Source organism: Hemiscyllium ocellatum, chromosome 6 (genome assembly GCF_020745735.1).
Source record: "Hemiscyllium ocellatum isolate sHemOce1 chromosome 6, sHemOce1.pat.X.cur, whole genome shotgun sequence".
In the NCBI taxonomy this organism is placed as follows: domain Eukaryota; kingdom Metazoa; phylum Chordata; class Chondrichthyes; order Orectolobiformes; family Hemiscylliidae; genus Hemiscyllium; species Hemiscyllium ocellatum.
Genome location: NC_083406.1, coordinates 117,662,516 through 117,677,854, shown reverse-complemented (window position 1 = coordinate 117,677,854; position 15,339 = coordinate 117,662,516). Strand labels below are relative to the sequence as shown.

The 15,339-nt window shown below is 45.4% G+C and overlaps 1 protein-coding gene across 4 annotated transcripts in view; it reads right to left on the bottom strand.

Moving 5' to 3' along the window:
* Positions 1 to 2,359: 2,359 nt before the first annotated feature.
* gdpd4a (glycerophosphodiester phosphodiesterase domain containing 4a) overlaps positions 2,360 to 15,339 on the bottom strand; it is a 91,908-nt gene continuing 78,928 nt past the window's right edge. For all 4 annotated transcript variants that reach the window (XM_060826890.1, XM_060826891.1, XM_060826889.1 and 1 more), the window contains exons 12-16: positions 13,550 to 13,707; positions 11,094 to 11,241; positions 9,164 to 9,246; positions 5,703 to 5,782; positions 2,360 to 2,995 (exon numbers count right to left, since the gene is read on the bottom strand). In XM_060826890.1, the coding sequence (XP_060682873.1) occupies positions 2,898 to 2,995; positions 5,703 to 5,782; positions 9,164 to 9,246; positions 11,094 to 11,241; positions 13,550 to 13,707 (567 nt within the window). In that variant the 3' untranslated portion in view covers positions 2,360 to 2,897. The remainder of the gene's footprint in view (positions 2,996 to 5,702; positions 5,783 to 9,163; positions 9,247 to 11,093; positions 11,242 to 13,549; positions 13,708 to 15,339) is intronic.

Here is a 15,339-nt window from a genome sequence, read left to right as displayed (position 1 = left end):
ATTTCTACATCATTACACTTCGATAGCACAACAAAGGAATAACCATCCACCGTCTCCAAGTCTGAAATGTTTTCGAACCTTCGCACCTGCCTGGATGGGTGCACTTTCATCAACACTCAAACATTTCACCACCTTAATGTCGGAATATATCATTGTTCCTTCATCGGTTGCTGGGTCAAAATCCTGGAATTTCCTCTGATGACATGGACTGCAGCAGTTCAAGAAGGCAGCTCATGCTCGACCTTCTCAAGGGGCAACTAGGGATGGGCCATAAATGCTAGCCCAGCCAATGACACCCACATCCAGGACAAATGAGCCCACTTGAGTGGCACTCCCTCCATTTAATTAAGCACTTGCCTGCTTCACCCCTTCAAGGGAAAGTTTTGACCTTGGTCTATAGTTTTTATTTTTAACTTTTAATTTAACCTATTGTTCTGATCAGCCTGTCCAGGGATGTTATAGCAGGACGCAGGAGTAGGTAAGACTTGAACCTGGGCTTCCAGATCCAGAGTAGGGGTACTGCCACAGCATATCAAGAGTGACCCCCATTCTTAGTTTGTTTCTTACTGTGGGGATGGATAAAGACCAGAAGGACTATTATGACGAAACTGTACATATCAACATGGACCTAGCTTGAATTCAGGTTTCCCCAGCTCATTAATGGACCCTCAAGCCAATTAATATTGTAGCTGCTTCCTCTTTCCATGTTCTCCAACTGTCCTGGTGTCATTTAAACTCTCATTTGTTATCCAGGCTCCTGAACCGCTGACTCCATTATAACTATTATTGACACTATTTGCTGCAGTATTCTTCAGCCTACTGTTCTGTCTGTTACAGTACCCGTGAGACTGAATGTAAGTTCTTACAAACTAATATTAATCAATGGCTCTCTCTTTCTTTCTCTCGCAACAAATCTCACAATTTTTGAAGGCGATGTGTTTCAGACTCGTGCTGCTGTGTTCTTTTTTTACATAAAATTTTCTCCATCATGCTATTAGTAGTTCTATTGTTGTTACAACATGAAGTTAGCTGAAAATGTGTTGCTGGTTAAAGCACAGCAGGTCAGGCAGCATCCAAGGAACAGGAAATTTGACGTTTCGGGCATAAGCCCTTCATCAGGACTCCTGATGAAGGGCTTATGCCCGAAACATCGAATTTCCTGCTCCTTGGATGCTGCGCTTTTCCAGCAACACATTTTCAGCTCTGATCTCCAGCATCTGAAGATCTCACTTTCTCCACAACATGAAGTTAACCCTACCCGCCACCACTAATTTAAACCAGCACTATAGAAAAAATGTACCCTGTGCAGTCATCTGTTAATTCAAGAGGCCAAGAATTATCCCCATAGTCACTATTTAAAGTACCAAAAATTTAAGAGCTTGGAGAATAAAGTCCTACATTGCATATTAACTAACAACTATTTACAACTCCTTTCTCTTACCTATCTTTTACTTTCCCTTTTATATAATAGTGGTCCAGTAAAACCCCCAATTAAGATTTATCAAAAAATTCAAATTTCAAAGCCATCTAGCTTCTTCTCTTTGTGTCTTCCTCTGGTTTCTTAGAGGTTTCTATTTCACCGGTTATTGATTGATAGATAAAGCTACCTTTTTAAGAGAGCAGCAATTCTCCAGGCAGTCTGCATTTGTTGGTGGTTTGGCAGTTCTCCTCCAATTTGTTCAATTACCCAAAGCATTGGATCGTTTCACTGGTGTTAATATTGTCAAAATACCAGATTCAAACTTGATTGGAGTTTAGTATCTTGGGTATAATTTAAACTGATTGGCAGAATTCAAATTTGTTTTGATCTTGTAGCAACCCAGGTACTGCTAGTCACTGGAGCAAATGTTAGAATCTAAATTCTTCAGCACTCTGGGTGCTTGCTAAGTCCTTCACTCTCTTAAAGGTACAGTATGCCTCCACACCTTCAGAATACTATTCATCTTAAAAGACATCCCCTTGCCATTGGAGACTTTTCTTGCTATCTATTTGATAAATGTTGTGACAGGTTTAACAATGAAGTCTCCATAGTCTTTCCAAACTACAGAGCCATTCACTCGATCGAGAAAGTGAGGTCTGCAGATGCTGGAGATCAGAGCTGAAAATGTGTTGCTGGAAAAGAACAGCAGGTCAGGCAGCATCCAAGGAACAGGAAATTTGACGTTTCGGGCATAAGCCCTTCATCAGGAATGGGCTTATGCCTGAAACGTCAAGTTCCCTGTAGGGATGGGCAATACATCAATGTGTACAAACCATGAACACCAAAACACAGGCATAGCCAAGATGACAGGTAATCTTGAATTTTCATTTTATTTTTAAATAAAACACTAACTGCTCCCATTTCTCCCTCACCACCCTCTGCCCCCTCCCACAGCTGAACTCCACATTTGCATGTAGCTATTAAGATTGATGAACACAAGTCACAAAGGTAGTGGAGAAAGTTGCAGGGTTTAACTGCGGGTGCTGAAGATCCGGTGAAGATGGGAGGATTCACCCACTGACATGGCCGACTCGTCACTGCCTCCTCCAAGTGGCATGGTTAGCCAGTTCCTCACCTATTGCACTATCTCTTCGTGAGCCACCTAAGAGATGGGGGAATGAGGTCAGCCTTGTCAGCGACTCTCGCGTCTCGAGAGCGAATTGAATCACGAGTTCGATTCATTGGGTCCTTGATCAGTCTGAGCACAATGAGGGAACTCTTCCTGCAAGTGGACTCCCAAAGCCAGCGACACTGGGGAAAGGATGCAGGTGGACACCACTCTGTAGCTACTTGTCTGCACAGCCTGCTGCCTTTCCTTATGTACGTGGGATTGTACCATTCCTCCTCCCTTCCACCACCGAATCCACCCCCGCAACTACACCCTGACAACATCTTCCATTTATTTTCCAACCGTTGGTCAGGCGAGGCCAATGGCATCTGATGTGGGTGTTGTATTCGACACTCTGTCACCACAGTAGTCAGCTTCTTTGGAAATGGACCAGACGTTGTTCATTTCTGAAACGCACACAATTGTGAAAATTGAATCAGACTCAGCATCATGTGGGGAGTTTGATCTAGATTTTCATTTAAGCAGATAGAAAATGCTTGTTTTAGTATGTGGAAACTAAAACCCAGTGAAAGGCCATTTGTTCCATCTGACCTATACTGGTATTTCTAAAGCTTCCCAAGGGGTTTCCGATCTTGTTGGACAGTGGGTACTGTGCCTATTTCTGGGCCAGAGAGCTCCAGGTTCAAGACCCACGTTCAAGTTGGGTGGCCATAGGTGGTACCATCTCCAGGTACACTGATTGATTATCAGCTTGCTAACCTTTGACCCATGCTTGACCAAGCGCTCTCACCCTCCTGACCCAAGCAACTCTGTGATCACCCTCATCTTTGTTGTTCCAAGCAGCTGCATAAGTGCTTTGGAAAAGCACATGAACAATTTCCTCTTCACATCCCTCTGCCAATTATTTTCTCTCTGCCTGGGGTCTCCCTGTGTATACTGATTAGCTGTGGACTCTGTGCCTGAGGCCAGGAGTCAATATTTCTCCAAACTATATTGTTTCCAAAGTTTACCCTAAGAACAGAATTGTTTGGCTCAATACCTCATCAATCCTGCTTTGGTAGAGATATAGCATGGAAAATACAGCTTGGAAATAGACCATTCAACCCAACCAGACCATTCTAGCATTTATACTTCAGTCTAACCTATTCTCATCCGCCTGTAGCTGGGCTATTGGCATTAACTCTCCAGTCCCTTCTCCCTTATTGAGCCTCCCTTTAGATACACTTGCACCATTTCCCTCAACTGCTACCTGACATAAGTTCCAAGTTCTCATTACACTCTCTGATTCAGAGATCCTGAGCTTTAGATCATATAGCTTGGTCCTCCTACGTTCAGCTCCATCACACACACCCATGTTTGCTCCATCTCAGCTCATTGGCTGCTGATATTGTTACTTGTGATTCTGTTACCTCTGAAATCCCAACTATTTCAATGCGCTCCTGACTGGTTCCTCAGCTCGAAACACATAAACCTAACCAACTGCTCCACGAATGTAATGTCAGCCAACATAGTCTCCCTGACTCTTAACTCGCACCAAGTCCCTGTTCTCCCATCATCCCTCTGCTCACTGATCAGTGCTGGTTATCTATCAAGAAACAACTTGACCTTTTGTTCCAATCCATCCGTGACCTCACTCCCTCCTTAGCTCTTACGTGTCCTCCAACCCCACACCGTACAATCTAATCCTGATCTCTTGTGCAGTCTCGGATTTAAGAGCCCAGTTGTTGGTGGCTGTGCCTTAGGCTGCCTGGGCCTGGACCTCTGCCATTCCCTGCCTGCACCTCCTCTTTAACACGTTCCTTAAAAGCAAGCTGCCTGAGCAGGTTTTGGTCAACTAGTCTCATTTTTCTCATGTGACGTGACGTAGCAACACACTATTTTGTTACGTAGAATTCCAACAGTGTGGAAGCAGGCTATTCAGCCCATCGAGTCCACATCCACCCTCCAAAGCACATCCCACCCAGATCCACCCACCCACCCCTACCCCCTCACCCTGCATTTCCCATGGCTAGCCTGCACAACATGAGTAATGTGGCATAGCCAATCCAGCTATCCTGCACATCTTTGGGCTGCAGGAGGAAACGAGCACCCAGAGGAAATCCACACAGGCACAGGTAAAACTCCATACAGACCATCGCCTGAGGGGGGAATCAAACATAGATCCCTGGCACTATAAAAACCACTTGCCATCCCTGTATGCCTATGAAACAGTCTAATTTACACTGGCGCAGTGGCTCAGTGGTTAGCACTGCTGCCTCACAGTGCCAGGGACCGGGTTCGATTCTAGCCTCGGGTGACTGTCCATGTGGAGTTTGCATGTTCTCCCCATGTCTGCATGGGAGTGCTCCGGTTTCCTCCCACAGTACAAATATGTGCAGGCTGGGTAAATTGGCTGTGCTAAATTGCCCATAGTGTCCAGGGATGTGTAGGTTAGGTGTGTTAGTCAGGGGAAATGTAGAGTGTCAGGGTAGGGGAATGAGTCTGGGTGGGATACACTTTGTAGGGTCAGTGTGGACTTGTTGGGCCGAATGGCCTGATTCCACACAGCAGGGATTCTATGACTACCTTAAAAGTGTCATCTAAATGTAAGTTATTGTTGTTTTCAAGACATTTCTTCTACATTTCCCTCCTCTTCCAGCAGGTTCTACTCCTGCTCCTTAGTGATGGAGCAACTTGAAAATTGTTATGCCCATTTATCATATTTGCCTAAATTCTCCATTGTCTCTCCACAGCCAGCTCTGGTCCTGAAAACCCTCAGCAATTGCTGCTGTAATCCAAGTTCAGTCTCTTGTGACTCCTACTCCTCTTCCCATCAGTTCCCTCCTCCTCCTCAATCTCTCTAGAATTTTCTCGGTGAGCTTTTCCAACCCATCTCCTGGATTTCCTGTCCTGATGATACTGTGGGTCAGATTGCAACACAGCAGTTCAACATGGCAGCTCACCATCACCATCTCTGGGGCAGTTAGGGATGGGCAATAAATGCTGGCCCAGGCACCACACATTTCATGAGGTCAAATCCTCCTTAAAATCTCTACCTCTTTTAAGTGACTTTTGGTCACTTGTGTTATCTGGTTCCATTTTGTCAGACTCTGCTTCCATTTTAGTATCGTGAAAGGCATAATATAAAGGTACATTGCTGTTTTTGATACCGACCTGTTTGGAACTTGCTATAAACCAGGTTATCGCTGCCACTTCTCTCATATGGAAAGCATGGCAATCCATTCTCTCTCCACCTGAAATAAAACAAAAGCAAGGAAACTGGACTTATACTCAATGCAAAGCCGCTTGCACTTTCCCAACAGTTGTGTTGGTAACTTTTCTATTTACAGTTAGACGAAATTTACAACCCCAAAGTATTCCGAAATCCGTTGACTGTGGCCTCTGCCCTCGGTGAGGATCTACCCAAGGTGTGCCACCTCTGAGCCAGGAGGCTGGGTTCAAGTCCCACCAGAGGAGCGAGGGATTTCACTACAGTGAAACCTCGATTATCTGAACAAGATGGACTGGCAGTATTTTGTTTGGATAATTGATTATTTGGTTAAGTGATTCGATGTCTCTCTCCTGGGGCTTGGAGTTTTCTGAAGTTTCCTTTTTCCTCGCTCTGCCTGCCTTGTCTTGAGGAATTAAGGGCCACGGGGAGAATGCGGGTAAGTGGAGTTGAAATGCCCATCAGCTATGATTGAATGGACTTGATGGGCCAAATGGCCTTACTTCCACTCCTATGTCTTATGGTCTTGTTCCCTCCCTCTGTCTCAGGGTTTGTTTCTGAGCAGACATCCATTTGTGTGTAAGGGATCGGCAGAATTGCTCAAGCCTTGCCCTCCCCACCCCCACCAATCAGTTCAATGGGATTGACACAGCTAAGTCTGCACCCCACACTCTGAGGACTGGCGCTGAGGAAGCTGGATCAGTGTCAAAGACTTTCCACATCTAAATAAAGGGTGAGTTGGTGATGGGATACTGGCCTCTATGAAGTTACTTCAATAAGATTCAGCCAAGAATCCTCTGCTGTGCCTTCATCTTGCCCCAATGTTTGGAGCTCATTGAGTTTTTATGTTTTGGTATTTCTACAGCCAGCTCCATGTTGCAATATGTCATTCCTACCTTAAACATCTTTCCTGAGGACCATGAAAGACTCAACTAGCATGCTTAGCCCGCAGGACAATCATTGCAATATTGTCCTGCTTAACCTCTAGTCTACAGAATGAAAATGGTACACAGAAGAAAAAAAATCTGCTTCCTATTCAAAAGATGAGGCAACAGCACACCATTTTGCCCCACCCCTGCCCCCTGCCCCGGAATTCGGTTTTTATCGATTTTAAGAGTTTAATGATGACGATGATCCATTGTCGATTATCAGAAAAACCCATCCGGTTCACATATGCTGGTAAAGCGCAGCAGGTCAGGCAGCATCCGAGGAGCAGGAGAACCGATGTTTCAGGCATAAGTCCTTCATCAGGAATCTGGCTGAAAAGCTTCAAGGCAGAGGAAGAGGGGGTGGGGGGGTACAGTGAGAGAGGGCCTCACTGAGGTCTTTGTAGAGAGAGGAGGAGAACTTATTCAAGGTCGGCATCCTTGGAAGAGGTTACAGTCAGGTTGAAATCAACTAGGAGAAAGTGAGGTCTGCAGATGCTGGATGTGAGAGTCGAGAGTGTGGTGCTGGAAAAGCACAGCAGGTCAGGCAGCATCCGAGGAGTAGGAGAATCGACGTTTCGGGCAAAAGCCCTTCATCAGGAATCCTCCTGCTCCTCAAATACTGCCTTGACAGCTCCTCGTTTGTATGTTCACGTGTGCACACCCGCTTATTGCAGCATGGCCTCAGAGTCGGAATGCTGTGATTTCCAAAACCATTCTAGGGATTTGAGGGCACAAACCTGTCGGATAAAGGCTGTAACTGCCCTCTCAGGTGCCTGTACAGGAAACCTTTAACCCCTCAATCTTGGTCATTGTCACGCTGTGCTTGTGGGATCTTGCTATGTTTTGGTCAGGTTCTGATTGGGGCTACTGGAAATGTTTCTTTATTCTTAAATGCGAGATGGTCACGAAAGACGACATTAACAGCCCAATCCACACCCTGACAGCAATAAGAGGATGTTTCTCAGAATGCTGCCTGGATTAGGGTGTAGTAGCTATAAAGAGAGATTGGACAAACTGGGATTGTTTTTACTAAAGCGTCAGATGCTGGGGGAGGGGGGGGGGAGAGTGTTGTTTATAAAGTCATGAGGGGCACGAATAGTCAAGGTCTTTTCTGCAGGGTAGGGGAATACAAAACTAGAGGGCATTGGTTTAAGGTGAGAGGGAAAAGATTTAAAAGAGTCATAAGGGGCAACATTTTCACGCAGTGGATGATGCACGTATGCAATGAGCTGCCAGAGGAAGTGGTGGAGGCTGGTACAATTATAACATTTAAGAAGCATCTGGGTGGGTATATGAATAGGAAAAGTTTAGAGGGATATGGTAAAAACAATGACTGCAGATGCTGGAAACCAGATTCTGAATTAGTGGTGCTGGAAGAGCACAGCAGTTCAGGCAGCATCCGAGGAGCAGGAAAACGTTTCAGGCAAAAGCCCTTCATCAGGAATACAGGCAGAGACCCTGAAGGGTGGAGAGATAAATGAGAGGAGGGTGGGGGTGGGGAGAAAGTAGCATATGGCCCAAGTGCTGGCAAATGGGACTAGATTAATTTAGGATAGCTGGTTGGCATGGAGGAGTTTAACCGAAGGGTTTGTTTCTGTGCGGTACAGCCCTTGTATTCGATGATAGAAGTATATAAAATTATGAGAGGGATGGATAGGCTGATTAGGCAGGCTTTTTTTTCAAGAGTGGAAATGTCGAGAGGACGTAGGTTTAAAATGAGAGGGGGAAAGTTTAGAGGAGATGTGCGAGGCGAATCTTTCACGCTGTTCCTGGAACATAGCTGCTAGGGAAGGTGGTAGAGGCAGATACAAGAGCAACATTTAAGAGGCATTTTGACAGACACGTGGACAGACTCCTCCCAGCCTGGTTATATTCTCTCCCACCCTCTTCCATCAGGCAGAAGATATAAAAGTTTGTATATGCATAGATTCAAGAACAGCTTCTTCCCCGCTGTTATCAGACTTTTGAATAGATTCTTTTTAATGTAGGAATTGATCTCTCTTTGCATTTTCTCAGCAGCTCTAACACTGCACTCTGCACTCTGCCCTGCTACCCTGGTGCACATGAATAGTATAATCTACCTGTAAAGCACAGAAAACAACACTTTTCACTGTGACATTGGTACACGTGACAGTAATAAATCAAATCAAATAGAGGGATACAGACCGTGTGCAGGGTTTAGTTTAGAATGGCATTATGTTCAGCACAGATGGGCCAAAGGGCCTGTTCCTGTGCTATTGCGACACATTAAATAAATTCAGCGTATAAAGATAATATTGCCATTGTCCTGCTCACTCAGTGGGGAGAGATGACTGCTGGTTTAACCTGAGAGGTTAAACCAGATTAGAGGTGAGGGCAGAATCTGTTATACTAACCTCAGCTATTGCTGGGAATTAAACCTATACTGTCGGTGTCACTCTGCGTTGTGAGCCAGCTATCCAGCCAACTGAGCTAACCTGATATCAGCAAGCACTTACCAATTGAAGGTGAATATTATTAGGATCAATGCGGCTGATACAACATCTGCTGAAATCCACATCGTTCTGTACTGAGAAGGGGTCTGGATGGAACAATAAAAATAAAGTCAATGCTTTAAGATGCTCCCATTTGTGCCTTCCTGAGTGCGTTCAGTACCAGGAACCACATCTCAGCAAGTATGTAGGAAATGGTGGAGGTGCATCAACAATTCATCAGGGTAATACCAGCTCAAGTAGAGTTCAAATGTCTTGATGACTAACATCAGAATAGGCTTGTATTCAGCTGAATGTAGAAGGTTATGTTTAATGTTAGCTCATGGGATGGGGGTGTCACTGTCTGTTCCAATATTTATTGCCCATCCCTAGTTTCTCTGTAAGAAGGTGGGGGGTGAGCTGCCATCTTGAATCGCTGCAGTCCACCTTCTGTAGATGAACCCACAATGCCCTTAGGGAGGGAGTTCCACGATTGTAAGCCATCGACATTGAAGGATTTAATGTGTGGTGTTTAGAACATCGAAGTTGTTAACAGAGTGACCCTGATTGCATTACAGAGTTACAAAAGACTCATACATTGCCAAAAAGAGCAGCTATTCCAAACTTGCTGTGTCTCGTACTCATCAGGGCAAATGCAAGAATGCCAAATTTCGAAAGGTCACAACAATCTAGACTGCAAAATGGACGGGTATTCATTGGTTGACTAAGTCCCTCTTATTGGCTGAGGCATTGGGGAGCTACAGGCTCCGTAGTTTTCCAGGTAAGTCACAGGAAGGAGCAAAGCTCAAAGATATTCCATTTGTTTGGAGGTAAGGGTCGCTGCACAGGTCATTTCTAGCTCCCCTGGTATTTGGGGAACCTGTAATTCAGCCCCTCTCCGCAGAGATTGCTACCCGGATTCTAGTGTCATTTTCAGGACAAAGGAATGGGAAGAGGCCATTCAACCCCTCTAACCCAGTTTGCCCTTCAGTGAGGTCATGGTTGGTTTCTGTTCAGAATCCATTTACAAGTCGTAATGTGTGTTTCATTAATGTGAATTCACTGTAATGTGATTGACAGATTGGGGAAACTGTTCCTATAGCGCAAACTTTTAAAGCGTGTATTGGTTTGAACACGATTCCAGCCCCATTAGTATAAACGGTGCTGCTATTACATGATTTTCTTATAACATGGGATTGCACGTGAATAGAACTACTGTATTATAGCAGAACTGACAGTAGTCGTCTTCCCTTAATAAATTCTGTAATACAACAATAAATGTTCACAGTTAGCGTTCTCCCACTGTAGCCATGGGATTGGTGATCAACACAGGCGTTTGTTCACAGTAATTTGACAGGAAGATGAGGAAACTATTCCAAGCAGGAAAGCCAGGTATTATAAAGTCATTAAGTAATACAGCACGAAACAGCCTCTTCAGTCCAACTCATCCATGCTGACCAGATAATATAATTTGATCTATTCCCATTTGCCAGCATCCGGCCCATATCCCTCCAAACTCTTCTTAATCATATACCCATGCCTTTGAAATGTTGCAATTGTAGCAGCCTCCACCACTCATTCCATACACGCACCACCCTCTGCGTGAAAAAGTTGCCCCTTAGGTCCCTTTTATATCTTTCCCCTCCCACCTTAAACCTATTCCCTCCAGTTCTGGACCCCCCCCCCCCCCCCCCACTCCAGGGAAAATGCCTTGTCTATTTCTCTTATCCGTGTCACTCATGATTTTATAAATCTCTATAAGGTCACCCCCTCAGTTTCTGACAGTCCAGTTAAACAGCCCCAGCCTGTTCAGCCTCTCCCTGTAGCTCAAACCCAGCAACATCCTTGTAAATCTTTTCTGCACCCTGACAAGTTTAACAACATATTTTCAATAGCAGGGAGAGCAGAACTGAACACAGTATTCCAAAGAAGTTGTTGTGATGGAGGGATGACCTACCATTAGAAACCAGGGCCAGTGGAGTTCCTTCAGCTGCTGTGGGGCATTGGTGATGACAGAATGGGCACCTGAGCACCATACCAAAGAAAAGAGCCACAACTCACTCACAACATAGAGGTTGGTGCTGATGTTGGCAGCTGCATACATCCTGTGTTCGAAAGAAAGACATTGATCATTGATCCCTTTGCTTAAAACAACCCCTCAACTTACAGCAACAAACATCTCGCTGAATCCCAGAATCGTCATGGGGAAGAAGGAGGCCATTCAGTCCATCACATTTGCACTGGCTCCCTGAGCATTTTGACTTAGACCCACCCTGCAATGTCATTGGAATCCAACACGTTGTTTCTATTTAAGTAACCATCCAATGCCCCTCTCGAATGCCTCAATTGAAGCTGCCTCAGCCACATTTCCAGGCAGAACGTTTCCACACCGTAAGTAATCTAATCTAATGGAAACAGTATATCCTTGTTAAAAGTAGGTGGCACGGTGGCACAGCAGTTAGCACTGCTGCCTCACAGCGCCTGAGACCCGGGTCAATTCCCGACTCAGGCGACTGACTGTATGGAGTTTGCATATTCTCCCTGTGTCTGCGTGGGTTTCCTCCGGTTTCCTCCCACAGTCCAAAGATGTGCGGGTCAGGTGAATTAGATTAGATTACTTACAGTGTGGAAACAGGCCCTTCGGCCCAACAAGTCCACACCGACCCGCCGAAGCGCAACCCACCCATACCCCTACATTTACCCCTTACCTAACACTACGGGCAATTTAGCATGGCCAATTCACCTGACCCGCACATCTTTGGAGTGTGGGAGGAAACCGGAGCACCCGGAGGAAACCCACGCAGACACGGGGAGAATGTGCAAACTCCACACAGTCAGTCGCCTGAGTCAGGAATTGAACCCAGGTCTCTGTTGCTGTGAGGCAGCAGTGCTAACCACTGTGCCACCGTGCCGCCCTTTGACTATGCTAAATTGCCCGTAGTGTTAGGTAAGGGGTATATGTAGGGGTATGGGTGGGTTGCGCTTCGGCGGGTCGGTGTGGACTTGTTGGGCCGAAGGGCCTGTTTCCACACTGTAAGTAATCTAAAAAAAAACGTTCTACACCGTAACCATTCACTGAATGAAAATGGTTCTGCCATATCACATTGGCTTCTTTTGTATTCGATTGGTTAAGCAATAACAAAGGGGTGGTTTCATTACGACGCGATGGGTTCAAACGCAACGAAATATGAAGGATTGAAAGTGGCCTTTATCTGCTTCCATATAAAATCTTGCTGACCAGACTCAGCAAGAGGTAACATCGGTCTGCCCATCTCTCCTGCTGTTAGTTCTCAGTCTGCGTAACATAAAATGGTACAAAATTTCTTCTCTTTTTATTCTCGGGTGATGTGGGTGTCACAGGCTGGACCTGCATTTATTGCCTCTTGAGAAGGTGGTGGTGAGCTGCCTTCTTGAACTGCTTCAGTCTATGTGCTGTAGGTGGGCCCCTTAAGGAGGGAATTCCAGGATTTGGACCCAGTGACACTGGGTCAACAGCAACACATTTCCAAGTCAGGTTGGTGAGTGACTTGGAGGAGATGTTACACGGGGTGAGGTTCCCATGTATCTGCTGCCCTTGCCCTTCGATCTGAGTGTGACCGTGGGTTTTGGAAGGTGCTGTCTAAGGATCTTTGGTGAATATCTGCAGTGCATCTTGTAGATAGTACACACTGCTGCTACTGAGTGTCGGTAGTGGAGGGAATGGATGTTTGTGGGTGTGATGTCAATCAAGTGGGCTGCTTTGTCCTGGAAGGTGTCAAGCTTCTTGAGTGTTTTTGGGGCTGTACCCATCCAGGCAAGTGGGGAGTATTCCATCACACTCCCGACTTGTGCCTTGATGGATTTTGGGAGTCAGTTACTCACTGCAGTATTTCTAGTTTCCGACCTGCTCTTACACCCTTAACATTTATATGGGAGAAAGTGAGGACTGCAGATGTTGGAGATCAGAGTCAAAAGGTGTGGTGCTGGAAAAGCACAGCTGGTCAGGCAGCATCCGAGGAGCAGGAGAGTCGCCGTTTCAAACATAAGCTCTTCATCAGGAATAATATTTATATGGCTAGGCCACTTCCGTTTCTAGTCAATGGAAACCCCAGGATGTTGATAATGGGTGTTTCAGTAATGGTAATGCCATTGAATAACAAGGGGTGATGGTTAGATCGTCTCTTATTGGAAATGGTTAATACTTGAAGTCTGTGTGGCACAAATGTTACTTGCCCAAGCCTGGATATTGTCCAGATTTTATTGTACTTGGACAAGGTCTGCTTCAGTATCTGAGGAGTTGGAAATGGTGAACCTGATGAAGGGGCAGCACTTAGAAAGCTTGAGATTTCGAATAGGCCTGTTGGATTATAACCTGGTGTCATCTGACTTGTGAGCTTGTTAAAAGATGTGATAAGAGTGTAAGTTGTTGCTAACCTGATCTCTTTGCTGGAAATCTCACTGTAGCGTATGTTGAGTTTGTCAATTTTGTCCTCCTGTAACTCTTTGATGGGCTTCTTTCCTCCATGAATGTGCACAAATCCAGGCATCATCTGCTGCACAAATGATCTCATAGCATTGGGCAACCAGAGAACCTGCAACAAATCATAGGAAATATCCTGTGAACTTTAACCCCATCTAACCATGTGGCAATTTCTCTACTGCCACCACAGTTAGAAATATTAGGGTGGATCTCAGAGAAATGGATCAAACTCCAACAGATCTAGACAAGATTAAATGCAGGAAACATGTTCCCAATAACCAGGGATACGGGGGTAGACCATTTAGGACAGGGATGAGGAGACATTTCTTCAGCCAGAGAGTGGAATTCTCTGCCTCAGAAAGCAATTGAGGCTAAAACGTTGAATGGTTTTAAGAAGACGTTAGATATCATTCTTAGAGCTAAAGGGGTGGGGAGAACGCAGGAACAGGGACTGGGTTGGATGGTCACTTGAATGGTGGAGCAGTATACATAAGTAGGGTCAATACAGACTTGTTTGGCTAAAGGGCCTGTATCCAAACTGTAGGGATTATATGATTCTATGATAAACACAGTGACTACAAGAGCCGGTCAGAGGCTAGGAATGCTGCGGCAAGTAACTCACCTCCTGACTCCCCAAAGCCTGTCCACCATCTACAAGCTCAGGAGTGTGTGATGGAATACTCTGCACTTGCCTGGATGAGAACACCATCTCTTTTCCACCTCTCTCCAGTCCCGAAGAAGGGTCACCTGACTCAAAACATTAACTCTGTTTTCTCTGTCCACAGGTGTCACTGGTCCAGCTGAGTTTCTCTAGCAATTTCTGTTTCCAAAATTGTTTTTAATCAACCTGTTACAACACACCCTCTAGAGCAAGTGAACTTGAACCAAAACATGTTGACCCAGTGGTCAGGACATCACCACTGCAGCAAAGGAAACCTCTCTACTGCATGTTAGTGGGCTAGGTAATCTGGCACTGATGAGCGACTACAGACAGATTAATGCATTGTGGGAATGCAAGAATTGGAGCTTTTTGATGGGGTATTGAGAAGATCAAGATTATGTTCTCTAGGATTAAAGGAATGAGAGGTGACTATTGAAAGCTATCAGGTTCAAAGGGACCTGGAGGATACATACTGAGATGTTAAAAAGCAACAATCCACAGAGTCTAGTGCTCTCCATTTTGGATTGAGATGGGGTGGCATGGAGGCTCAGTGGTTAGCACTGTTGCCTCACTGTGCCAGGGACCTGGGTTTGATTCCAGCCTCAGGTGACTGGCTGTGTGGAGTTTGTACATTCCCCTGTGTCTGCGGGAGTTTCCTCCCAAATCCAACGGTGTGCAGCTTAGGTGGATTGGCTGTGCTAAATTGTCCATAGTGTCCAGAAATGTGCAGGCAAGGTGGGTTGGCCATGGGAAATACAGGGTTACAGGGATAAGGTAAGGGAATAGGTCTGGGTGGGATGCTCTTCAGAGCATTGGTGTGGACTTGATGGGCCAAATGGCCTGCTTCCACACTGTATGGATTCTATCTTTAACAAAGCATTGTGAACTTCTTAATTTTCTACATCACAAAGCTATAGGAACAAAGGGAATTAAAGGATATGGGGATAATGTGGGAAGTTGGAATTGAACAATACAGTCATACATACATACAGATGTACAGCATGGAAACGGACCCTTTGGTACAACCCGTCCATGCTGACCAGATATCCTAAGCTACTCTAGTCTCTTTGGCCAGTTTATTCA